At 38.1% G+C, this 24,670-nt stretch overlaps 3 protein-coding genes and 1 long non-coding RNA gene across 4 annotated transcripts; all 4 read right to left on the reverse strand.

The window, feature by feature from the left end:
- Positions 1 to 787: 787 nt before the first annotated feature.
- On the reverse strand, positions 788 to 2,621 carry LOC128469725 (phospholipase A2 inhibitor NAI-like). The gene is made up of 4 exons (XM_053451527.1): positions 2,531 to 2,621; positions 1,294 to 1,440; positions 1,057 to 1,200; positions 788 to 969 (listed from the first exon to the last, which is right to left on the reverse strand). Exons 1-4 carry the CDS (start codon positions 2,619 to 2,621, stop codon positions 788 to 790), a joined length of 564 nt encoding a protein of 187 aa, XP_053307502.1.
- Positions 2,622 to 6,218: 3,597 nt separating this feature from the next.
- On the reverse strand, positions 6,219 to 7,245 carry LOC128469955 (uncharacterized). The gene is made up of 2 exons (XR_008346006.1): positions 7,115 to 7,245; positions 6,219 to 6,366 (listed from the first exon to the last, which is right to left on the reverse strand). It is a non-coding gene; the product is annotated as an uncharacterized LOC128469955 (long non-coding RNA).
- Positions 7,246 to 13,585: 6,340 nt separating this feature from the next.
- Positions 13,586 to 17,118, reverse strand: LOC128470344 (phospholipase A2 inhibitor and Ly6/PLAUR domain-containing protein-like). The gene is made up of 5 exons (XM_053452220.1): positions 16,945 to 17,118; positions 15,527 to 15,643; positions 15,066 to 15,215; positions 14,589 to 14,732; positions 13,586 to 13,855 (listed from the first exon to the last, which is right to left on the reverse strand). The coding sequence occupies exons 1-5, from the start codon at positions 16,994 to 16,996 to the stop codon at positions 13,644 to 13,646; spliced, it is 675 nt and encodes a 224-aa protein (XP_053308195.1). The 5' UTR covers positions 16,997 to 17,118; the 3' UTR covers positions 13,586 to 13,643.
- Positions 17,119 to 18,443: 1,325 nt separating this feature from the next.
- On the reverse strand, positions 18,444 to 22,685 carry LOC128470121 (phospholipase A2 inhibitor NAI-like). The gene is made up of 5 exons (XM_053451956.1): positions 22,488 to 22,685; positions 20,851 to 20,967; positions 20,324 to 20,482; positions 19,996 to 20,142; positions 18,444 to 19,146 (listed from the first exon to the last, which is right to left on the reverse strand). Exons 1-5 carry the CDS (start codon positions 22,537 to 22,539, stop codon positions 18,806 to 18,808), a joined length of 816 nt encoding a protein of 271 aa, XP_053307931.1. The 5' UTR covers positions 22,540 to 22,685; the 3' UTR covers positions 18,444 to 18,805.
- Positions 22,686 to 24,670: the final 1,985 nt, after the last annotated feature.

Genomic DNA, 24,670 nt, shown 5'->3' on the forward strand with positions numbered 1-24,670 from the left:
AGGGCCGCAGTTTGAGGACCCCTGCATTAGATAGACACGCACTGTAGCAGCTCCAGTCTTCGAGAACCAGGAATTGTGTTTTTGCGTGCCAGTAGTTTAATGAACTTTCAAATGCTATGGCCGTGCTCAAGCTGGGATATCCAGAAACTGTGTTAGGCTTGGGGCCCTCAAAGTCTAGAGCTGTGAAACCATGCTGTACAACAATACAATAATATATATATATATAGAAAAAACAAAAGAAAACAAAACACACACACGCACGCGATCTCGATGGTCCAGAAGAGACTTTGAACAGGGACATTCCCATAAATATGGATTTATCAGTGCAGCCCATCATATCACCCCCTAGTTCGTCTCATTGCAGGTCAGTCCTTAGTTATATCCGATCTGCTGTAGTTTCAGTCTTACGCCCTGAATTACCCTTAATAGGATTAGTTACAGTTTGAGAAACCATACCACACAGATACAAAAAAATATTTTATTTAAACTTCTTACAATACAAAATCATTAAGTTAATTGCACTTTTTACTTTTAAGCTTTCACAATTCTCCTCTAGTGTATATTTGCCCAGCATAGATCCTTAACCCAGAGAAGAGGGGGGGGTGGGGTTAAAAGGGGAAAAAAAAATTTATATATAATTGACAATCAACACAAAGGTCAAACAATTCTGGGGCTGTCTTCATAACGTCCAAGAGTCCAGCCCACGTTCTAGATCACGTAGCAGAAATAAAGGAAAGGTGTTCTAGAGCCCTAGAGAACAGAGGATCTTGGAGTCCGAGGGCACGAATTAAAGAAACTTGCTCCCCAGCATCAGCACAGCCAAGAACCAAAGGCTTTGGTCAATGGAGGCTTCTGCCCCACTTCTAGAGCACTTCGTGGTTATGTTCATGACTTTCCCGCTCACCGAGTTACGGGATTCTGTAGAATGGCAAAAGCTCTCGCTGGAACATCCCCAGATCGTGGTGGATCCTGAAAGAAAGAACTTCCGTTTAAGGCATCGTTACGGGGCAAAAAAACAATCGAGAAGACTCGGAACTCATAGAATACTCGGCTCACCGGTTTCACCCGCAACGTCGTATTCCACGCAGAACGTTTCTTCTCCCGTGCAGTTAATGGAATCAAACTTGGGGCATTGGTTGTTATGAGCAAAACAGGTTTTACACTGGACTCCGTTTAACATTTTATTGGTTTGAGTAGGTACTACGGAATGGGGAGGAAAAATAATAAGGTGCATCAGAACCCAGTACTAAAGGAGGTTCCAAGTCAGAGAAAGTTTGTATCATTAATACTCACAGGTCGGCACCGGTGGATTGCACAGGTCCAAGGAACAGCATGTGCTGTTGGTTGCAGTCGAGACGGAGTAACTGGTCATACTACCCATCAAGTGGCAGCGATTCGGCCTCCCACAGCTCCTCTCAAACTCGGTCACTGTGCCCCCCTCTGAAACGGTGCAAGGGATTAGTTGATTTAATGGACCCCCAATCAATGAAATTTCCAGTCCGTACACCACGGCTATTGTCCCGAAACCTCATTTTTTTGGCCTTTGAGTACATTAGGTTTTACCACAGCCTGTTTGGAGTGTATTGGGAGGAGTGTGGACTGAGAGGGTAAATTAGTGGAACAGCCTCCCAGCAGAGGTGGTAGAGGGTAATACAGTAAGGGTATTAAACATGCATGGGATAGACATACGGCTCCTGAATCCTGAGACCAACGACTGATTACGGTTTGAGTTGTTACAGCAGGAGAAACAGGGGACTCAACGGGGGCCGATCTGCCGGCAGGGTCTTTAGAACTTGGTATAGAGAAGACAATACAGAATGTACTCAATGTTCCTTCAGCCTAAAGACGCAAATGGGTCAGGCTGGTAGAATTCTGCTCCTTGTGACGGAAGAGAGCCAATTACACCTGGAACCCAGCCAACGTTTTCGCGCCTACGCAGGAGGAAGCCATGATTAAGACTAAAGGCCAGCCGAGTTTACAGAGCGCGTGGAGAGGAGGCCTCTACGTGCCGGTCATTCAGGTTCATGTAACGATTGTATTGAGTAATAAATTCCAGTTTCATTGGAATTCCGATGGGAAGTTTATGTCAAGAAGGTGCAGGAGACGGTTCAGCCAAACATCAGGTAGCAGAGGACAATTAAAGGGGCAAATGTATATGGCGGTGGTCTGCAGAGGTCACCCCATGCACTTTAGAAGGGGTACCATGATAATGTAAGGAGGGACCTGTCGGCTATCACACGCATTGAAGGGTATGTGGCGTCTAGGGTGTTCAAGTTCTCCTCCTACAGACCTTCATTGGCGATGGACCCAACCCAAGAGATTTGGAACAACGTCTAAGTTAACAATGCAGTAGCGGGGGTTTAAGCAACAAATAGGTTAATACGCTATCCAACTATCCAAAGCAGGACTGTCCATCAAAAACCAGGACCGTTGGGGCGTACGCTCACTGCCCTCATCCCAGATTGGGAAAGAAGCAAAGGCTCAACAGCAGTAGACGGATTAACCCTTCCACCAAAGACCCAACACTCACTCGCCGTTGAGCTTCTCGTAAGAGTTGACATGCAGACGGGCAAGGAGCAGTTCTGAGCACTTCCGGTACAATACGGAGCGGTGTTGTTCATACATGTTACACACCTGAACCCAGCGGCTGGGAAGAGAGTGAATAAAACACGTGACTTTCAGGATAAAAGCTTCCAACACCCACTATATAAAAGCATTGTTGAATACCATTCACACTTATGGTGAGCCAGACCATAATCACATGGGAATTAACTCTTAGCTGGGAGATGAATAGCGTTACATATTTCTGAAATTAAATATATTTAAACAGTGTTATTGTATAAACCTATGGTCCAGGAGTAGCCATATACAGATTTTTTTTTGGGGGGGGGCGGAAGGGCTGCTTGAAGACTATAAAGAAATATGTAACATTTGGTTCTAATTAAGCATACATTTTAAATATCTACTTTAACCCCTTAATGACAATGCCCATACATATACGGTCTCAAAATGCATTGTTTTCAATGGGTTTAGGGACTGCCCATTGTCCTTAAGGGGTTAATAAGTGTTGTATAGTACAGGACTCAATTGCACAAAATACATTTGTTCCATAAGAACCCTGCCCTAAACTAGAATGTTATTCCCAATTAAAGGGTTAAACAGATAACCATCAATATGGGGGGGGGAATGGTAAAATTAGGAAGTATATTTAAATACAACATATTATGCAAAATTAAGGTATTATAGGAGCCAACCTGTAGTCACAAAGCTTGAGAAAGCAAAAATGGAAAGAAACCAGTTCATTGCAACGCAGGCTACTGGTTTAACTGGGCAGATCAGAAACACCTATATTTATAGAAAAGAAAAGAGAAAAGTCAACTTTAAAAAAAAAATAAATAACATTATTCATGTTATTTCACAGTTTGGCATTCTTAGCTTTCCAGACCACATAAAAAAAATAAAAAAATAAATAAATAAAATAAAAAAAAAAAATAAAAAAATAACCCAATATGTGTAACATATAGAACCTAAAGTTATATATATGCAAAGACATTGATAATTAAATTATATAAAGATTTTGATACATAAATTCAGCCTTCTTTCACCCACCAATACAAGGAGAAACCAACCAAGACCCACCTTTAACCTAAAATAAAGCTTGAACACACTGGGTGTAAATTTATACCCCCCCCCTAGTAAAAGGGGCAGGTACTTTATTCCAGCCATTTGATCCTATTATTTTTGGAACTATATCTCTAATTTGCAATTTTTATAGACTATGTACATGAAAGAGTAAATGTATTCTATAATTGAAGGTTAAAAATATAAAAGCTTTTGGGAAAAAAAGCTTCCTGCTCATTCCCAGGAAGACAGAGCCTGCTCCTGACTCACCTTGGGCTAATTAGCGCAATCACTGCTCCCATATAAATTCATCTACATTATTCTCTGTTAAACTGCTGGAGAAACAATGCACCTTCTAACATGGGGGCTGTGGTTATTATTAGTGATTGTTATTATAGTAAATATAATTATGAATAAAACAGTAACTATATTTAAATAATGAGTATATAAAAAATAATATAATATAATATAATAAAATAAATAAATATTGGATAGCATGCTCTATTTATTTATTTACTCACTTTTCCAAAGAGAGGTGATTCCTCCATTAAAAATAAGATAAAATAAATTAATATATATATATATATATATATATATAATAACCTCTCTCTCTCTATATATATACGTATAGATTTATCTAGAGACACCTATCTCCCTCAAGCAGAAATTACTTTTTTTTTAGTTTTTTTTTTTTTATGTGACTAGGTCTGGTCTCAGACAGCATACAACCAGGTTGAGCAGTAATCATAGGAATGAAGTTGCCCCAGGAGCCGTGGCTGGAGGACCCTGATATGATATTTCTAGGGTGATGAATAAAGGAGGCACAATGGCAGATATTACAACCTTGATTTATAGATAAAATCCCAATATTTAGGAATTTTAAGTTAATTTTGTTACGTAAAAATTTTTGCGTAAAAACTCAACAAATATTCATACAAGAGATGCACCATTCTGTTCATGTGCCTTTTCGTTTCAAAAACTGTTTTTCTTGGATGTTTTTTGATCGATCTCCCAGAGAATGACATGGAACCTCCAGCATGGTTTTCATTTTTCCTCCCCTGATGCCCCTCTTTTCTAGGAGGTGAGAATGTTTGCTGGGTATGAGGGTATCGCAGGGTTCTACAGCCCTAAAAGCCCCGATAATGTATATAGAAACCGCAGGAAATGGGTTAATAAATTAAACTGTGTTGATGCCTTCGTCAGTTACACATATAGGTCCTGCGTAATAATAATAATAATAATAATAAGCGCCTCCCCTAGCCACACCCCTGACCACACCCCTTAAACAATATCTCCTTTTATGGTCGGTTTTATAAGTTGGGAGGTATGCATTTTAGAATATTTAAAGAGACGCACACAGATTAATATGTTTGGGGTTTTTTACAGTGAAATTTATACCTATTCTGAATGCTGACGACGCGTGCGATTTATGTGTGAGGCTCATCACTCGATTAGCGCTGAGACGACCCAAATTGTTCCATTACCCTGAGCGCCGAAGGCATATAATTAACCTGTCCTTTGTACCGTGTAATTATCAGCGCTTGTACATGAAGGGCGTCTGTTCCAACAAATATTTTTTGTTCTCCATTAATGACATCAGTCAGGTACCATCCGCCTCTCAAGGAAAATATTTATTCACTTGTTTGTTGGGGTTTTTTTAGGGCATCTTTAGAATTTTTTACATTTTTCTTGAGTTTAATACCAACGTAGAGGAAAATTACCAAAATATATGGGGTTTTCTTATTAAAGCTGGTAATAAATAAATAAATTCATAAACCTCTATGATCCAAAAATATTTTGTGTTTTTTTTCTTACAGAATCTTCATTCAGTCCAGATAGAAATTTCGACTCATGCCCAAGAGCTAGCATTTCTCCATCTCGTAACAACCTTTTCGACAAAGACCACATTGTATTTTTTTCCCCCAATTTTTACTTTATTTAACAATAACTTCCAGGGTGGAAGCAGGCGTGTCATGTGATTATTTACGGACATTAAAAATATAATTCACATAAATAAATAAATATATCTTTGTTATACAGTTTTGTTCACCATTTAAAAGCAAATAAATAAATAAAAATTTGTTTTTAATTCTTAACACCAGCAAAACATCCGTGTGTCAGCCAAAGTTCCCATAGTCCTCTCTTTAAATATATTTTAAAAATTAGCTGTTTTTTTTAAATATTGTATTAGTCCTTTAGTTTCCTTCCACCCGGTGGAGAACTAGGGTATTACATCATATCCCGGCGCTCAGCAGTTCATGCTTTCACGGGTTAAAAAGTACTAGTTTTGAAATTGATACGACGGCGATTATAAAGACTTGCTGGACATAGACCACGCCGGAACCGCTGTCCACACACTGGATCTCCATCTCCACTGTTTTTACCCCGTTGTTCGTAACTCGATTGCCCCAACCGCAGACTTGGTCTGTGGCGCAGCCATACAATGTCTCATAGCTGATATTTTTTCCTAAAATCCAAAGGAAAAAAGAAAGAAAATGTGTTAATTTTTTGTTTCTTGATTTTTTTTTGGATACTTTATTTATTTTTTTTTTTTTACACAAAAACTTTCATTTTAAGATAATTAATCAGCGAGGATACCTTGGGTCACTTCTACCGCCGTATAGCGGACGCAGCTCGTTTCATTACCCGTACACTCCATGGTGTCTTGCACCAGGCACTGATCGGAAGTTGGGGAGAAACAGCTTTTGCACCAAAGTCCATTTTTAACGGGGCTGTTGGTGGGAACTAAAAAAAAATTGCATTTTTTTGGACATACAAAAAATATCAAACCATTTTTTAAAATTTCTTATTGGTCTATTTCTACAGAAATAATAAAAGAAGATTACCCACCAACAAAGATAAATGCGAAATAAACAAACAATTAATGCCAAACAGCATACCAGAGGATTTTTAAAAAAATGTAATAAAAAAGAATGAGGCAGGTCAAAAAATTGAATTGGGTATTTAACATTTTTGAAAATAAATGGCACAATTGGGTCTTAAAAAGGGGGAATTAAAAAAAATAATTGTACAAGGTGACTTTGTATAGTCTGCTATATTGATCTCTTGGAATAAAAGGTTTACTAAAAATTTCAGGAAATAATAATAATAATAATTAATAATTACATTATTATTTTTATTTATTATCATTATTAATATAATTTTTTTAAGTATTTCATTTATTTTAAAAGCAATGTTTAATCCTGATTTATGAGCAGCACTATGAACTATGAACTATTTTCTTCCTGTAATTTTTGTAAATAAAAAGTTTAAAAAAATATATATTTTTGTTTTATATTCTACATTTGTAGCCGTTACCCTGGAAACTGATGACGGCTTTAAAACTAGCACTTCATGGAAAAAAAGTTTCTTACTATTAAAGTTATTTTTTAACATAATTGATTTCAATACTGTTCATGATACTGATGATCATCCTACATTTTTTTATCATTTTTATTAAACATAATTAATAATTAATTAATTTTGTACGTACGTGTAGGCAGCTTGACGATGCACAAATCGCTGTAACAGCAGCTGGTACTGAAATGGATTGTTTTATCCGGGTTGGTGATGACACCGTATCGGTGACAGTCTGCAGACCTCCCGCATCGTATTATTTGCTCGGTGCTTTCCTTTCCATCTGAAACCATTGGGGGGAAAAGAAAAGTGAAAATCAACATTTTTTATATTTTCTATATATATGGGTTTTATATGTATCTCCTTAAAACTTGGTCAAAAGTTTATTTATTTCCATATTTATAAGAGGTGAAAATAATCATAATTATACGGTTTCCTAAAAAAAAAAACGGATTTAGAGAATGTGACTATTTAAGTAGGATATGTTTACATTGAAATTTTGTGTTTTCATTCTAATATGTCCTTTTTTAGAAGAACAAACCAGAAATGAGATGATTTTGCGGTAGGGTTATGATCCTTTTTCTTTTGGAGACAGATCGGTTGGTGTACCATATAAAGGAGATCGTAACATTACAGGTAGCTATATGATTGGCTGATTGGTCAGGACTAGAGATTCGATTTGCCCTATCAGAATGATGTTGCATGAAGCTTCCTACACTCTTGAGTGACCCCTTGGAACTCGTGTGAAAACGTCCTATTGTTGGCTTCGTAACCCAATCAACGACTCAATTTACTCGCTATTATGTCATGCGTGCCGTAATATCACGTCACATGTCTTCATGACTCTCCATTTAAATTCTGTATGAAAACACACACTTTTTTTTTGGTTTTCCCCCAACTCTAGCAAGAACCTTTTTCCGTCATCATTATCCTCTTTTGTTTTGGATTCCCCCCATTTAAAGTATGTTAACCTTAGGTCAGCTTACAGTATAAGATCCTGTTGTACTCCATCACACAGGCGTCCTCTTCAGGCGAGCACAATGCGCCGTGTAACTGACTAAATACATTGTACGCATCCACCATCGTATAAACAGAGCAATATCGGAAGTAATCTGGGAAAAAAATAAAACGAGAAATGCCAGTAAATAAGCCATTTGAAACAAGTTTAAAAGAGAACGGGCAAACTGGAGATAAAACCATAATCGAACATCAATCACTATTTTAAAATGATGAAATTTAACATTTCCAGATCTGATCCCCACGTAATGCCTGCCCAGGAAATTTACATTTTCAAGTTTTCTTTTAATTCCCATGATCCTTCATTGAAGTTCATATTGGAATTGTACCATCAGTCCAAACAGGAAGTTAGAAGCCACTTCCTGCATTGTTCTGGCAGACTGAGCCTATAGAGCTAGCAACAGTTTCCAGGAGCACAGTTCCTCCATAAAGCTATTATCACAAATAGACGAGACAGCAAGTTAAATCATATGATGGGAAAGCAAGATGGCGGCTCCCATATACAGTGCAACAAAACAGTACGAGGATCATTTTTTATACGGGTTCTTGAATGGAAAGTATGTACAGAAATATTCAATGGACCTTGCTTTAAGGCAATGGTGGGGTTTCTCTTCTGCAGGTCAACTCATACATGCCAACAAAATTTTAGCACAGCTTTATTTATGTTTTTAGGTATCATCAATACCATCCATATCGTACCAGGTTACTTACGCATGGGCAGGGAGCTATTTGTGGTTGTGTTCATGCAGGTAAGGTTGACCTCCATTCCAGAGCCTTCCAATGTCTTTATGATCCCACCGCTTAGACAGAAGCTTCCAGTTGCGCATCCCTTGATGGTTGTAGTCACTACAATACAAAGAACCCCCTTGGATGTGGTTTGGAGAAGGACCTTTTCCTAGCCGAGGTTGCTTCCAAGGCTGTTTCTTTGGGGACACTTGGTTTAAATGGGGTACTGCATAAAACTAAAGATGGGTAAATGTTACACCATCCTAACGTACCATGACCTATGACTCAACAAACCTAATATTTTGGTTCAAGGAGTAAACAGAGCCTATTTCATCATTAAATTAATCCAAACAAATGAGGAAACGCTGGAATTACCATTGGCGGATGTCTCTGAGAGCGTCGCGCACAAGTCTTGTGAACTGTCGCATGGCATTGCATATTGCTCCGTGCATTGATACGGATCAGAGGGATCACGTGTAGGGCATAATGCTTTGGGGTCCGATGAAGGTTTGTAGACTATTGGATTAATCACAGCTGTAGGAGACATCGAGATGGAATCAATACGCAACTCATAAACAGACACTCAGAGGTTAAGTAATTGTGGGAGCCCCTGTTACACCCTCGCTCTTATGGAAAGGGTTTCTCTAATGGTTGCTGGTATCTGGTGTCTCTGTCCTTCATGTTTTTGATGCCCTACGACCGACCAACCATAGTTAAAGGTTCTCAGACTAAACTAAAAAGGGGAAATAAATGGGCCATTGAGCTACCCATGGAGGCCACGTGAGGTGTAAGTGGAGCTCATCCCATGATTTAAGCCTCTCTTTGGGGAGGCATGGGGCCCACTCATACATCTCCCACTCCCTCCATCCGCTTGCATTAAGGGAGTTAAGTGCTAAAGATGTTATGTGATTACTTATAATTGGGCTCAAACTTGCCATCTGGCACACTGTCAAAATGCCCGGTGGGCCAGTGGCCGATAGGACCAACTACCTACAGATACTGCTGCTCCATCTCATGCCCTGCAGAGTGAGGCCACTGGCTACAGCCTCGCGCCGTCGCACACTGCAAGAGCAAGAAAGTATTAACATGGTGGCCGTGCGTGCGCCATTTCATGGCCACTGGTCTGGCGCTCCTCACAGTATTATAATGGTTTTAATCCCACTGGTGCCAGGAATCTGATTGCCTATACGTACAGAAAACGGGCTGCTCTTGAGTACAGGAGTCCATCTCACAACAAGTAATGGCAAAAGAAATTTGAAGTGTCGGCGTTTTCATGTTTCCACTCTGTTGACAATGTTGTGGACTTCCGCACTTCCGAATAAACGAGTGAATGTTCAAGTTCCTCCCTGTGGAGAACAAATCACTTCTCAACATTGAGGAGACATTCAGAAACGTCTTCACGCAGATTTTGGTTTTACAGGGAAAATGAGATTCTTGTACCAAAAACCTTGGTGGAAGGATATACAGTATATTGAATTTTATCTTATTAAAATTAAATAAAAAGCCAGTCTTTGTCCCACCTGGAAGGCAAAAAAAAAACATAGTAATTTCCATTTTTTGTCCCAAAAAGGAAAAAAATTCCTTCCTGACCCCAAAATGGCCTCTGATTTCTCACTGAATTAACAAACTCTATGGACTCTTTTAACCCATCATATCCCTATATATTCCTCATATTATATATTATACCCCCAGCCCATATTGAAAGGCATCGATTGATCTGGTAGAGTAGACACTGTGGGGAGCGAACACCGGAGCTTTACTGCTTTATGCGAAGATTTCTTTCTTCAGGTCGGAATGAATGACTTCTTGTTCTTCGTACAGTCCTATTAACACACAGGTGATCAGAGAGCGGCTGGTATTTTAATTTGAGGTCATATTTTATGTAGTTTGCGTTCTTGGTGGCTTCCATTCTCGGGATGTAGCTTCATGCCTAAATGGCATGAGAATGAAGGTGAGAATAATGAATAAGCGAATGAATGAAAGGCTCTTTACCTTTGGTTGTAATCACGAATATGGCCAGGCATACGTCCCCGGGAGACTCGCACGTCTGCGCAGGACCTGTGCAGCCAAACCTTCCTTGGCACGTTACACACGATAGAGGTTCTCCTAGGTGACAAGCGCGAAAGGTGCATGGTTTAGTCGATTATGGACTCTTATAATTAGAGGAATGAAGAAAACATATTAGAAGGACTGACTTTCCTTTTCTCAATTCATTATTTGATTTTTTGTATCTTTTTTTTCTACCATGAATATTGTCGTAAAAAGCGCCGCCCGAGCCCTGTCATTAAATCTAAACATTATGCTTTACCCATTATCGCAACAAATACCCAGACGTTGGGTTAACTTATTTAACAGTAATTTGAAAGTTTCTTTGTAATACCAAATTTCCACATATGTCTTGTGCTTTGAGTAAATGTCTCATCATTCACTTAGTTCTCTTTCCTTTGAATTGCCTCTTTATGTTATAGCTTTTTATATACGTGGCCTACATAACGTATCATATAGGATAACAAGAAGTTGTGTTAGACCTTATATATCATATATATATATATATCGATTTAGTAGATTAAGGTGCCCCCGGCCAAATGTTTTCTTAAGAATTTTTTGGATAGTGAATGCAACATATATAATAATAATAAAAATTATAGTTCACAATGTTTTAGCTATTTTTTTTGCTTTTATGATTGCAGGTCGATACATAAAAATGGGACTAAATTAAAAGAAAAAAGAAACATTCTGTATTCCAGACTTCAAATTTCTTTATGATTTAATATATAATAAAAATATATATAATACAATAGTACATTTAATATATAAAATAATATAATTACATATATACGACGACTTTAGTGATCCAAAGTATCGGTCAAGCAAGGTATGTTTTATTGAAAAGAGTAAAATATTTCGGAAAATAACTTTCTAAATGAGTCATTTTTTAATCATTTGACCGTCTGATCTTATTTCATTTGTTAGAATGTTGCGATACTCTCTAGAACAAATACTGCTTTTAAGTAGCTCTCTTAGTTGAGGCTTTCAGGAGCGCAAACCAGGTTTATCGAGTACTAGGTGTTGACATCAATGGGATGTTCCTTCTGATTGTTCTTGATTTTGGACGCGTTGCTCCTTGTAGACATCAGACAAAGTAGTTTTATATATATATTTGTTATATTTTACACTTACCTGGGACCAGAAGAACGGCCATGAAGCACATTAAAATAATCAGGTCCTTCATGTTGATGGGGAGACACGAGGTCGCTCTCTGCTTGCGCTCATCTAGTTAATGAGAGCTTTGTTGTTTGGCAGTCTTGTGCGGGGAAAAGAGACGGCAGGTGCAAGGAGATAACAGACTGATTTAGCTGGAGGCAAGAAGGACGACGAAAAAGAGATGTCAAAGCTTTATTAACCCCGTAAGTGCCGCAGCAGATTTGCAAAGCTTCCAACTTAATGACTTGACCATATTAACAAAAATAATAATGTTAAACATCTCAGCCCAAATGACAACCGGTTGCCTGCCGGGCCGATCTATTCGGTCCCATCTAGTCTGCCCCCATCAGTCGTCGGTCTCGTCTTAGATTCAGGAGCCGAATGCCTGTCCCATGCATCTTTAAGTTCCTTCACTCTATTTATTTTCTTAAAACGTGGTCCATATGTTCCTCCCAATGTTATTATTTAAAAATGTTATGGGATTAAAATAATTCAGAGATAGTATTAACATGATGATCCGGCAGTGGTACCCGCATGTCGCTCACAGACGTTGTAGCGTCTCTCGGAATCCTTGCATCTGCTCCCATCTCCCTTGGGAATAAACTATGTTGTTGTCACCTGTTTGTCTGTAGCGCCAATTAAAAATTCACCGGTATAAACAGAGACGCTTATCGGGGGTCTATTATCTTAAAAAGAACTTTGTCGTAAACCAGGATCACCTTATAGTTCAACTGTAATAAATTTGCAGAATGTCACAATAGAAAGTACCTACTTTTAAAGTATATAAAATAAAATTTTATATTTTCAACACTTTTTTTTATATATATATTATTTTAATTACATTTTCTCGATAAAAAAGGACAATTAATAATAGAATAATGGAACAAATAATGGAAACTAACTACAACAGCCAAAAACAATAGCCAAAATCATCTAAACATTTATTATTATTTTTTAATTTTTACTTTTATTTTTTTATTTATTTTTTTTGTATTTTTTTTAATAAAAATAAATAAATTGCATAATAGGATAATGTTTTTATGTATGGCTATTACTAACCTGTTTGGACATCACCCAGTTTGACCAGTAGAAGCAGAGTAGAAAATAATAAAAAAAATAATAAAACAAAAGGTGTTTCCATATCAGCCACTAGGGGGTGCTAGGGAGAATTTGCAATCTGTAATATTTCTATGCTCTGTTTCTGGACTTTATGCGCTGATGGTTGCTGTAGGGTAACTTGTAGGGTAGTTGTACACAATTCATTGAATAATTAATAATAATATTAATAACTTAATATTCCCTAATTTTTTTGTTAAAATACTGTCTGTTAAGTTAGTTCCCAAACAATGTACAGTAAATGCGAATTTTTATATTAATCCACTAGATGGCATTTATTGAGAATACGCTAATTAAAAGGCAACCGTAGCACAAAGCGATATGGGAATATGTGGTTTCGAAAAACAAATAGCTTTTATTAACAAACAAACAAAAATGCAAAAACATTCATATTGTAAATTTATATAATAAATTATATACATCCAAAAGATAAATACGATGTCATGAGAAATAGTTCATGTGTGAGTGGTTTGTCACGGAACACGTCGTCCGACCGACTAAAGAAATGAAGAACTGGTAAATTTTGGGACAAAAATATAAATATTTTCCACTGTGGAAGTTATGTGGACGCAGAGACAAAGGGGGGGGGGGGTGTCTATTAACTACAAAGACAATGGAGAACGGAGGAAGACCCCGAGCAGGAGGAGAAACGTCGGAATAATGGTAACCATGTTGCGGTGGAGCATGTTTCCGCTGCTGTTACACGACTTTGTTAGTTCTATTGTTAGGCCGTCAGAGGATATTTTACTGCTCGATGTATTGCACATGCTTCCAGTGGCGCAGCCTCCGAGGTAAAGACTCGACTTGGTGGATCCTAGATGGAAAACAATGAAGATCATCGGTCATTTTGTCAACAACGCTTTCCACTGAAGATATAAGTTGGATTTAACATCGAAACACATAATATTCGTGTTGAACCCATAAACCGGGCATAATTAACACTGGAAAACAAAGTAATTAGTAAATTCTGATTGATATGAAAATAATTCGATTATAATACTCGGTAGAGGAACGAGAATTGCCATTCTTGGCTCAAATGGTAGAGAATCAGACGGCGTCCAGATCTGTTTCAAAGACTAATGTGGTATGATGTCATACAGCAGGGTTTCTGGTAAAAACTTTACTGGAAACCATACACAAGGCAGTGGGCCAGCCATGTTTTCGATAGAGTCGCCATCACTCATGTTGAGTCCTTACTCCAATGGGGACCTCTGGAGCACCAACTCACCAAAGGTCTCAAAGAGTTTACCTATAGATTCTGAAGCTCATAGTGATTTCACAATGCTTGGGAATGCATGTGACATTTAATTGATCTTGGTCCAACATTGAGAAGAATCCTGATGGACTCAACCAACTTTTTGGTCCAAATAAGTCTTGTGTAGAAGACTAAACTAAGATTTAGGTCAGTCTTTAAATCTGTATAAGGTTGTTATTTATATATGTTGGGTATTTCTTAAATCCATTTAATTAATTGGAAGACAAGTCCGAAATGTTTTTTATAAGCCCTTGTTAAATGGCATATACACGATTGTCCCATTTTTCTTTACCGATTGTTGTGGTGGCCAAATATCGAATGCAGAACTTCTGGTCCCCGGTGCACTGGGTTTTGCTTTTAATATCGCAGGGCTCCATTGTTTTGTCGACGTAAGATGGGCAGTAAAGTCCATTAGCCGTGCCGTTCTCCACTGGAACTATGTCAAATAGAAATGAAACTCTTCTAAATGTATGAAGAACAAATCAATAGGTGGTCAAAATCCAAAATGCAAGACAGGAGAAAAAAGTAACCGACTAAGACGAAATCAGGGACTGCTTAAGGTTTGAGTCTTTAAAGCAGGAACAGGCAGACCGGACAGGGCCGAATGACAACAACATGTAGACCCCACATATAGACCTCACATGGATGAATATGAACCACTAAAATGGCATAAAAAACTAAAGACCCTTCTTGTATGATTATTGTTCTTATCGCTGATGTTCTGAGGAGCTGGGACACATAGACTGTGATCATCGTACAACCTACTTACATCGGACAACCGGCGCCGTGCAGTTATCGGTGTAACAACACGTTGTGCTGGTCAGTGTTTTCAGATATTGGCCCGTTATGATGCCACTTGTGTCACACTCAGTAGCGTTGATACAGGACCTGATGTAAAAGGAGTTCTGCCAGTAATATCCTGGTAGACAAAATAAAAACATAATTCTAAACGCAAAGCAAAGACGCATTTCTAGACATTTGCTCTCAAAGCTCTTTATTGTTGTTGTTTCTGAACATTCATTATTTTGAGATGTCCAAATATTCTAATATATAGTTTTCCCTGATTGTCCATCTGAGGCCGACTACTTCTACTTCAGTTCTTTGACGGTCCCACGATGATGGGAATATTGGTCTGAAGCGGGTGGGAGCCCTGGCTGTAAATGCCTGGTATCCTAGCATGGATCACTGTGGGTCTGGCAGCCATTAGTAAGGGCAGAGCCGGACACTTACCTGAGTTCCTGATCCGGGTGGTGGCGCACACTTCCTTGGGGGAGGAGCAGTTCTGTGCACTTCCTGCGCAAGGTGCGTCGCTGAAACTGCTACACTGCATGCACAACAAGCAATTTCCTGGAAGACAACGAGGGCATCGAATACTCTCATTATTTGGGGATTATAGTAGACTGGTGGGTACTGCTGGAACCCTCGATTAAATATTTAATTTTTAATAATTTATTATTATTTTTTTAATCATTTTTATTTTAAATAATAATATTTTTATTGTCCTGCTACCATCAGCATACAAATTCAAAAGTACTAGAGGGAAGACTAAATAGAATATTATGTTTACAGCAGTAAGTAGTCGAAACGAGCACAAGGAACGCCAGTAAACACATGCAGAAAAAAATTAATACATGAAAAAATACTTAGAAATTATTTCAGTTATCCATATTGTTGGAATGTAAGTAGGTCCAATATACAAAAAAACAACGCAAACAAAAATACTATATGACCAAGAAGGTGGCGCAATTAAGATGTTGGAGATGCTGTCGGGACTCATAGAAGGTACCACGATTGAATAATGTAATGCGATACTGTCCTTAAGGGACAAAGTGTTAAGAAACTGGACTCTTGTCATGTAGAAACAACTTGTAAGACAGGTTCTTACTGACGGAGATGCTTAAATCATGTTGACAATAGGTGAAGGGGAACGTATCGGAGAATTGGAGCTGCTTACGCTGAATGGGTGTCTTGTTCAACCTAGACATTTATGTCCTGCCCTGTAAATTGAGGCTTATCACTGAGACACCCTGTCCTCACATTGGCCAAGTTGCCTACCTAAAAGAACATTGTGATCTATATATCTATCAAATGATTTTGAGGAACAGAAGACTTAGTTCCTTAGTTTTTCCGTGTGATTTACCTGCAGGGTGAGGTAGCCTTGTCCCAGATGGACGTCGGACACTAAACCTGAGAAGAGGTGACCAGGGCTGGACTGGCGATGGTCCGGCGGCCCTGGAATTTTAAGTCTGTGGGCATGAGGGGCCACAATCTCATTTTCTCTGCTCACACAGCCTGTGGCCGGGCATATCCAGTCGCTGGACAGTAGGAGGTGATGTCGGCCAGTGGCCCACCGGACGTTTGGGATGCACCATATGAAGTCAGAGTATTGTCACAAATAAGGATGCATTTTACTATTTTTGTGGCAATATGTGGCCTGGTTTAGGGCTTTTTATGCCATTTGCATCGTAAGCTTCAAGCCACGAGAGAGAGAGCTTCTCAAATAACATAGGCTCATGGAAAACCAGAAATACACAATAAAGCTACTGTTTATGAGACTTTTTCAGACTCATATTACATACACATCCCTTAGTACCAAAGATCTAAGAAACATATAATGTATCTTCATGACGGACGGTGTAGTTCCTTACCTGTAGCTATGAGGGCAGACAGGATACACAACAGATGAAGGTCGCAACTCATGGTAGAAACCGGGACCCAGTAATGTATGAGACCTCGAACCCCGCGCTATATATTTCAGGCAGAAGTAAAAATGTGCTTATAGGGCTTTCAGACCATCCCTTTAAGGAGGACAACTATGTGACAACGTGCGAAGGAATGAGCTTGACGCAGACAAAAGAGTCAAGGCGTGTACACAAGACAAATACTTCTCATTCACTTGTTCCAAACACGACACTCAACCCTTCGGACTCTTTTTTTAAAGACTTTGTGGGTATCCGGTGGATAATCAATTAAACTTTTAAGAAACGTTTTCAGCCATTATGGCAACAACCTATCACATGACGCATTTTGTGTCAGGTGACAATTAGGTCCTCCTGAAGAGATATGAATGAAGGAAACGTTAGGTGTCCACATCCCGATTCCCACATCGTTCTCAAAATGAATAATCCAATACGTGTCTAATCAACTCAAAAAAGTGAAAGGGACGATCCTCAATTTTATATATAAAGTAACTCTGTTCCCTTTAACCGCCCTAATAATGATATCGATAAATTAGTATATTTTTAGGGAGGAGGTTTTGATGTCTTGGGGCATTTTCACAGGGGGTGAATCATTTTTTTTGTAAGTTTTGTACAGCCCAATTGTCTTTAAAAAAGAAAAAAAAATACAGTTGCCTAAAGTGCTGTTCCTTCTACCATACTAAATTAACCCTTTTATAACTAAATGCGTTATCCCTAGTACTGTTGAATGCCAAGAACCTTCCCAGAAATAATTCATTAATCATGTAAAAATTGTCATATTTTTTGTAAGGAATGCCTAATAATAGCCAACAGAGCTATTGCAAAAAAAAATCTTAATAAATTACCGTATATAACGTCTTTACGGGACCCAACACACCTTCTTCAGGTGGAGCTGCTGACGTTGAACGGACGGAAGATAAGTGACATGAGCCGAAGGTGTGTATAAAATACCTTTAGTATGACACGACGACTTCTATTTATTGAAAACCAGTTCTGCGAACTTTAAAGGGCCAGGCTCACCGTGTTTTCGTAAGACTGCCCACGGTATAAATATTAAATTCTCTAAAATATTTAAAATTCAGCCTAAATTATTTAAATAAGTTTAGATTTTGGATTGTATCACAGTAGCCAACAGATCGATTGCAAAAACGCGTCACACTAATAATTCTTAATAATTCTAATTAATTCTTAATTATATCATTTTTTGTCTTTATTATTATTATTATTATTTTTATTATTATTTTATTTTTATTAATAAAAACATTTTATTGAGTAAAAAAATAGTCTTGCGTCCTGTAATCAGTCTCTTTGCAGAAATCAATGATATAAATCTATCAAATTAAATTTTTTTTTTAAATTTCCTACTTCTTTCGCGCACAGAACATGCGGCCTCCGTCTATCCAGCTGTGTCATCAGGTGGCCTTCAGACAACCAAGAACTTCAGAAAATAAGGTGTAGATATTTATTTCATTGATTAAAGATCAATACAGTGCATTTAGGAAAAAAAAATCATAATTAGAACAATGACAAATCAACCAAAGTTGAATTTTTATGATTAGAATATTACTTTTATTCTTCAAAATACATACGGTCAACCGCTATGGTCTTCTAATCTATCGCCAGCTATCAAATCATAGCCATTTAGCTCGTTGAGGTATCTGTTAGTAATTTCATAATCTATCCCATGGACATGGTCAGATTTTCCTTCTTTTTTTATTGACTGTCCCTTTAATTAGTTTACCGGAGCAGAGTGTGTTCAAAGGACAGCATGGTTGGAGAGTAGACCATGGATTCCCTTCTGTAGGGTATGTTAGTAGAACATATAAGCCACGACGAAGGTAAGAAGAAGAGTAACATTGATGGAGGAGAGCATGCTGCATGCATTTCTCATGTTATCGCTTTTCTTACTGACAGTGGTGGTTGTAGTCATGCCTGCACAAATTTTTACAGACGTGGCATTAGCCTCCGTTCCTTCAGAAGTTTCAGTCTTCCAATTTTGGAAAGCAGTCGTGGCGCTAGTGCTTGGAACGACGGTGGCGTTCATGCATGCAATGTCAACTTTCATCTCCCCGACTTCGCTCGATGTAGTGGTTCCGTTGTAATTAGAACAGAGGTTTTCAGTCGCGCAGCCGGACATGGCCAAGAATGGTCCTACAAAAAATATATATTTAAATAATAATTTCACTGAGTGTAGTTGAGGGAAACTTCTTCATGGGGCTCATCAGAATCCATAGCTGCGCCTATCCGTTAGACAACTGGAATTTCAGTCCTAGACAGCCGTGACTTCTCATCACTAACAAAGAAGATGTTCAGATAAGATTTTAGCTTTTAGTAAAGTACATTTTATTGAAAACTAATTCTGCAATAACACTGTTGCAGACGGTCTCTCTGCTTATTGCTAAAATGTCTCTGTAAATCAGAGAATTAGATCCATCAGGACTAGAAGCAGGGCCTAACTGGCCATCTGGCACAGCTGGCAAATTCTCGGTGGGTCGCTGGCTGACTCGATCCCATATCCCCCCCGATTTACCACTCCAGGAGCAGATCATAAGGTGCAGTGTGTAGCCACCAGCTAGATATGCCACGTACCTCATCAGATGGCCACTGGTCTTAAAAGTGCCTGGGCCACCTTCTCATCACCAGTATAGTCCTAACCAGAACTATGGACCTCCACCCATGTCTAGTCATGTGTCTATGTCAGCCTATAAAAATCCATTTCCTCCATTTTTCTCGTCTACTTCCGCCATTATTTTCTACCAACCGTCATCGGGACATTTCGATGGCTGGTCTACAACTAATTATCAGTAACCAGGGTGTCTGGAATGTATGTCCAGCCCTGGTTCCCATCCTGAGATCATCTACAATGCATTGGCTTTTCTTTCATAACCTTGATGAAAAAGACCCCCTGAGACAATTATCTGGAGAGCTTAACGAAGCATTTGGCTCCGACGACGACATTTGACAGCATCGTCTTCTTTATTTAGGATGAAAACTCCTTACCTCTGAAGACAGAGTTGATCACGTAAGAAACACATTTATTCTCTCCTCCCGCGCACTGGGTTGTGTTCATCGCTGCACACTTGTCCGACATTAGTGCAAAACAAGAAGGGCATTGAAGTCCATTGGGGGTTGGGTTACTAGAAGGAGCTAAAGAACAAATCGGGAAAAAAAGATCAGTTAATAATAAAAGAAAGCCGTTTCGATACTTGTCATGATCAAGGAACATGCGCTTATCTGGAACCTTCGTGATTCCAGTTGGCCCACTTACTAGCAAAGCTATAACTTGTAAGTTCCTAAATACTTAAACCAGTCGGCAGTGATAACATACCTTTGGGCTTGACGGGGGTGCAGTTATCCCCCTCACAGCAGCTCGTACAAATATCTACCGACATAAACTGGTTATTGAGAGTCTTGGTGGGCTCCGCGCATTCTTTTGAGTAGCCGCATCCTCTTACAATGGACATCGTTGTCAATCCATAAGGTAAAACTAATAAAAAGGACAAAATAAGATACCTTTTAAGTTACGTTATCAACATTTTATCAAGAAAAATAATTTGCATTTACAGTCAAAGATCTTTTCTTTTGGGGAATAATAGAATGGCTCTGTCTTAATCACACAGTCTGGTCAAAGAGAAAAATCTATTTTGTTTAATGGTTAAAAATGGTAAAAAATTATTTCAGTAGAACCTATTTTCAAGTTCGTTCCAACAAAAGACGATTTCGCCAATGGTTCAGAAAGTCAGCATTTGAAGCCATGGTTTTTTTTTTCTTAGCTTTATAAATAAAACCCAATATTTTTTGTCATTTTTTGTGACGACTTATATGTTGAGAAGTGAGGATATTTCTTGAACCTACTGTTGGTCTTTGTGTAGATGGATGAACAGCGGTCGGAATACTGGGGACAGGTCACATTAGGACCGGTGCAGGTATCTCCGTTAGTGCTGACGCAGCTGATGCAAGAAAGAGAATATCCTAAGAAAAGAGAATTAAACAGTTAAAAAAAAAAAAAAATAAAATAAATAAAATCAATATTTTTCATCAATGTTCAAATATTAATGCCAATTAGGAGAGCATTAAAAGCCATTATTTATGGTGGTGTGAGATGTTCTTCAAGGTGAGGTCACAATTTCACAAAACGAGACCAACGACTAAGGTTTGAGTCTTTACAGAACGGGCGACTAGACGGGGGGCCGGATGGGGGCCGATCTGCCGGCCCTTTCTATGTTTTTAATTAACAGCAAAAGAATATGACGTGCGGGTTGGGAACATCATTTATAAGTTTAATAAAGTCCTACTTCATGAAAGGATGACCTTTCTGCTCTGCCAAGTCATTTACTGAGTGTGTTTTTCATTTCAGAACAATTGTTTGCCAGATTTAACCCTTTGTGTCATTGTGATTCTGAATTACCGGTGTGTGTGTGTGTATATATATCTCAGTGACATAAATACATTCATATGCAAATAAGCGAAACACGGCCGATATCTCTTATCTCCCATGACCTCATGTTTAATGTTCTCAATGACATCATAAGAATGATTGTTATTCATTTACATTATGGACGCTGCCCATGCTTATCTAGCCAAGCATTGAGGGCAACCATGTATCCAGCTGAAGGCTCCACATTCTAAACACTTCCGTTATTGACTTAAGGTGGTTACAAATGCCTCTCTTATCAAAGTCATTGCTCTCTCCTTGTTACATAGAGTCTAAAAGACATAATGGGAGCTCGTGGTTGGAGTAGATGGCCTTGAGGGGGAATTTAAGAAATCTTTCTACATTTAACGATGTGTTATTTGGGGCCATATCAGCCAATGTTGGGGTTGGCCCGTTATAATGCATAGCGAAGGCGAGGAGCTCGAAAGACTCAGCTGAATATCAACTGATATACCTTAGTGAAAATACCCCAAGTTATGTAGCCAATGGAGTCAACCGGTTCAAAGTCAGTTAAAAGGATTCCATAATTTGTTAATATTTTGATCCTAAAATTCGGTTTTACAAACTAATTTTAACACATTTATATGTGAAAAAAAACTATAAAACCTTTATAAAAAACATTTCTGTGACAGTGAAGATTTATAAAGTTACCCCACAAATGATATGTCTATAAAGAATTGCCAAACATTAATAATAATAATAATTATTATTATTAGATAATTATATTACTTTAATAATATATTATATTTTTGGCATTTATCTATAGATACATCAATTTATTTTTTTTTAATAAGAGTCACCTTTAACCCTTTAAACCTCGTGGTTTTTATATATTTTGATTACAAAAAAATCATTCTGGTTTTAAAGAAAACAAATACAGATAAATGGTATGTGTAGGCAATACGATAACATCAATATTCCAACGATTAATAACTAAATAATATATTTTAATTCCGAAAATAGTCTAAAAGCTGTATAGAGCAGCTGGCGAATGATTCACCCATTGTACAGCGCTACGGAATTTGATGGCGCTATATAAAACAATAAATAATAATACCTGTTGATAATAATGCAGGCAAGACACAGACCAGGATGGGAATGAAGTTCATGGTCGGAATATGAGTTACTGGAATCACGCCGAAAGTCCTTCCGAAGTACGAATGTTTGGGTCAATGAATGAGAAGCTTCTACTGTGGTTTAAGTAGCCGTCTATGAATAACCATGTCCGCAGAGGAATTTCACCTTGGCGGGGTTTAAAAAAAGTGAGGGTTGGAGTAGGAAGGAGATATCTATTGTAGTCAACACATAATAACGTGAATAATAATTGACTGGAAACTGATTGGCCATATCTCGAGGTTGAGCAAATAGGCGAAGGAGAGCCGGGAAGCTGGTTTTCTCAACATCAATACAGAGGTGGAGCTGGAGAGTAACCTGGTAACCAAGTTGTCCTCGTCCTCTCAATCATCTCGATTGTCAACTGGCCTCCGTCAACTTTTTCTGGATACATTTGGGTCGTTCTATCTCTTTTTCTGGATTTAAACACTTTACTAAAATCCGTAATGTTCTATAAAGTAAATGATACGTCTTTGGGAGAAATTCACGTTGGAGGTGAGTCTTCACATGACTTTTAATCTTCTTCTTTTGATCCAGAATTGGCAGGCCTCCTAAGACATTTTGCCAGATGATGTGAGCAACGACTTAATGAAAAGCTAGACGGACGGCTTCATTTTAAACATTCAACCCCCCCCCCCAATATAAGTTAGCGTTCTTTTCGGTAAGAGACGGGCGAAACAGAATGTGTGGACTTTTGCGGCAACCTTGAGGAACCAAGGTAACGCAAATAGGAAGAATACCTCTCGAATTTACTCTATTATTTTTGTATTATTTACTAATCCTCTAAACAGAACAGCTCAGATGAATAAATACAGATTACAAACGCTTTATTAATAGGGACAGCTTTCCAATTTTGGCCCCCAGGAGGTAAAAAAGGTACTGGTTATTTGATCATTGTATAAGAAGTAGCTGGTTAATAGATCTTCGTGATTATTCCTCCCCAATGAGTTATCTCTTCCCTGTTGACAAGTTGCTGATTGTTGTTGACTGATTAAGGCAGCCTTTGTAAGGATGGGGAAGAAGAAGAAGCGAGAGAAATGCAGGGTAGGAATAAATCAGCTGAATAGTATCTGCGGTATCACTTAGGATACATTGTTTCACTTGCCATTTCTCATTATTTTTTCCGGATTCTTCTATGTTAAAGTTTTCACTAATGGGATGCATCACCCCGGGAGGCTGTGCCCTTGGACCAAAAATCATACCCGGAGCCAAAATAGTAGAAGCAAAACGCCTGTCATGTACCAAGGCTAAGAAAATCATCCAGTGATCGCAACCTTCTGCATTTTAGTAGCAAAAACATTCTACTTTTTAATCAATTCCATGAAATATGAGCCGTTTCCATTCTCTGCGCTTGATTTTTCCTTTTTTTTTTTTACAAAAATATCTAATATTTAAATGTATTCATTAGGAATTGACAAAAATCCCATTTTATAGATTTGTTAAATTCCCGTTGACAGTTGAGCGATCTACTACCCCAGATTAGTGAGATGCTTCTCGTTGATTTTGGGACATCCGTGGGGGGAAATAAGTATTTAGAGTTTCACAAATTTAAATTGCGAATGAAAAAAACGAGTGAAACGAATGAGTATCAGAGGCTGCCCTCTACTGGAGATTATATGGAAAAAACACTTTCTTCATAAACAATCCTTGTATCGCTTAGTAAATTTATAATTAAAACTTATAACTTAAAATATTAAATCTCTTAAATCTTTATCTCTTTCTTTTCTCTCTATCTCTCCCATTTCTCTTTATCTTTCTTTTCTCTTTATCTCCCTTCTTTCTCTTTATCTCTCCCATTTCTCTTTATCTCTTTCTTTTCTCTTTATCTCCCTTCTTTCTCTTTATCTCTCCTCCTTTTCTTCCTACCTCTTTTCCTTTCTCTTTATCACTCCCCCTTTCGTTGATCCCACCTTCTCATTGTCTCCTTTCCTCTTTTTATCTCTCATTTCTGTCTCTTCCCTTTCTCTTAATCTCCCCCCCTTTCTGTTTAATAATATGACATTATAATATCATTTAAATATTAAATATTATAGCACAGATCGGTAGATTAAGTATAGTATCTGTTCTTTTTCAGTATAATTTGAATATTAGAAAATGCTACTCATGTGGAAGCCAAGTCAACTCAAC

The sequence above is a fragment of the Spea bombifrons genome, chromosome 12, assembly GCF_027358695.1.
Source record: "Spea bombifrons isolate aSpeBom1 chromosome 12, aSpeBom1.2.pri, whole genome shotgun sequence".
In the NCBI taxonomy this organism is placed as follows: domain Eukaryota; kingdom Metazoa; phylum Chordata; class Amphibia; order Anura; family Pelobatidae; genus Spea; species Spea bombifrons.

What these genes read in the sequence shown, in the direction of transcription:
- LOC128469725 (XM_053451527.1), bottom strand. Translation starts at nt 2,621, where the DNA reads ATGAACAACACCGCTCCGTATTGTACCGGAAGTGCTCAGAACTGCTCC. An exon ending in TACGAGAAGCTCAACGGCGA is followed by an intron (nt 1,441 to 2,530) that starts GTGAGTGTTGGG and finishes GCACCGTTTCAG; the next exon opens with AGGGGGGCACAGTGACCGAG. An exon ending in CAATCCACCGGTGCCGACCT is followed by an intron (nt 1,201 to 1,293) that starts GTGAGTATTAAT and finishes CCCATTCCGTAG; the next exon opens with TACCTACTCAAACCAATAAA.
- LOC128470344 (XM_053452220.1), bottom strand. Translation starts at nt 16,996, where the DNA reads ATGAGTTGCGACCTTCATCTGTTGTGTATCCTGTCTGCCCTCATAGCT. An exon ending in CACCCGGATCAGGAACTCAG is followed by an intron (nt 15,216 to 15,526) that starts GTAAGTGTCCGG and finishes TTTGTCTACCAG; the next exon opens with GATATTACTGGCAGAACTCC. An exon ending in TTTGGCCACCACAACAATCG is followed by an intron (nt 13,856 to 14,588) that starts GTAAAGAAAAAT and finishes TTTTCCATCTAG; the next exon opens with GATCCACCAAGTCGAGTCTT.
- LOC128470121 (XM_053451956.1), bottom strand. Translation starts at nt 22,539, where the DNA reads ATGAACTTCATTCCCATCCTGGTCTGTGTCTTGCCTGCATTATTATCA. An exon ending in GCCTGCATTATTATCAACAG is followed by an intron (nt 20,968 to 22,487) that starts GTATTATTATTT and finishes CTCTTTTCTTAG; the next exon opens with GATATTCTCTTTCTTGCATC. An exon ending in GATCAACTCTGTCTTCAGAG is followed by an intron (nt 19,147 to 19,995) that starts GTAAGGAGTTTT and finishes TATTTTTTGTAG; the next exon opens with GACCATTCTTGGCCATGTCC.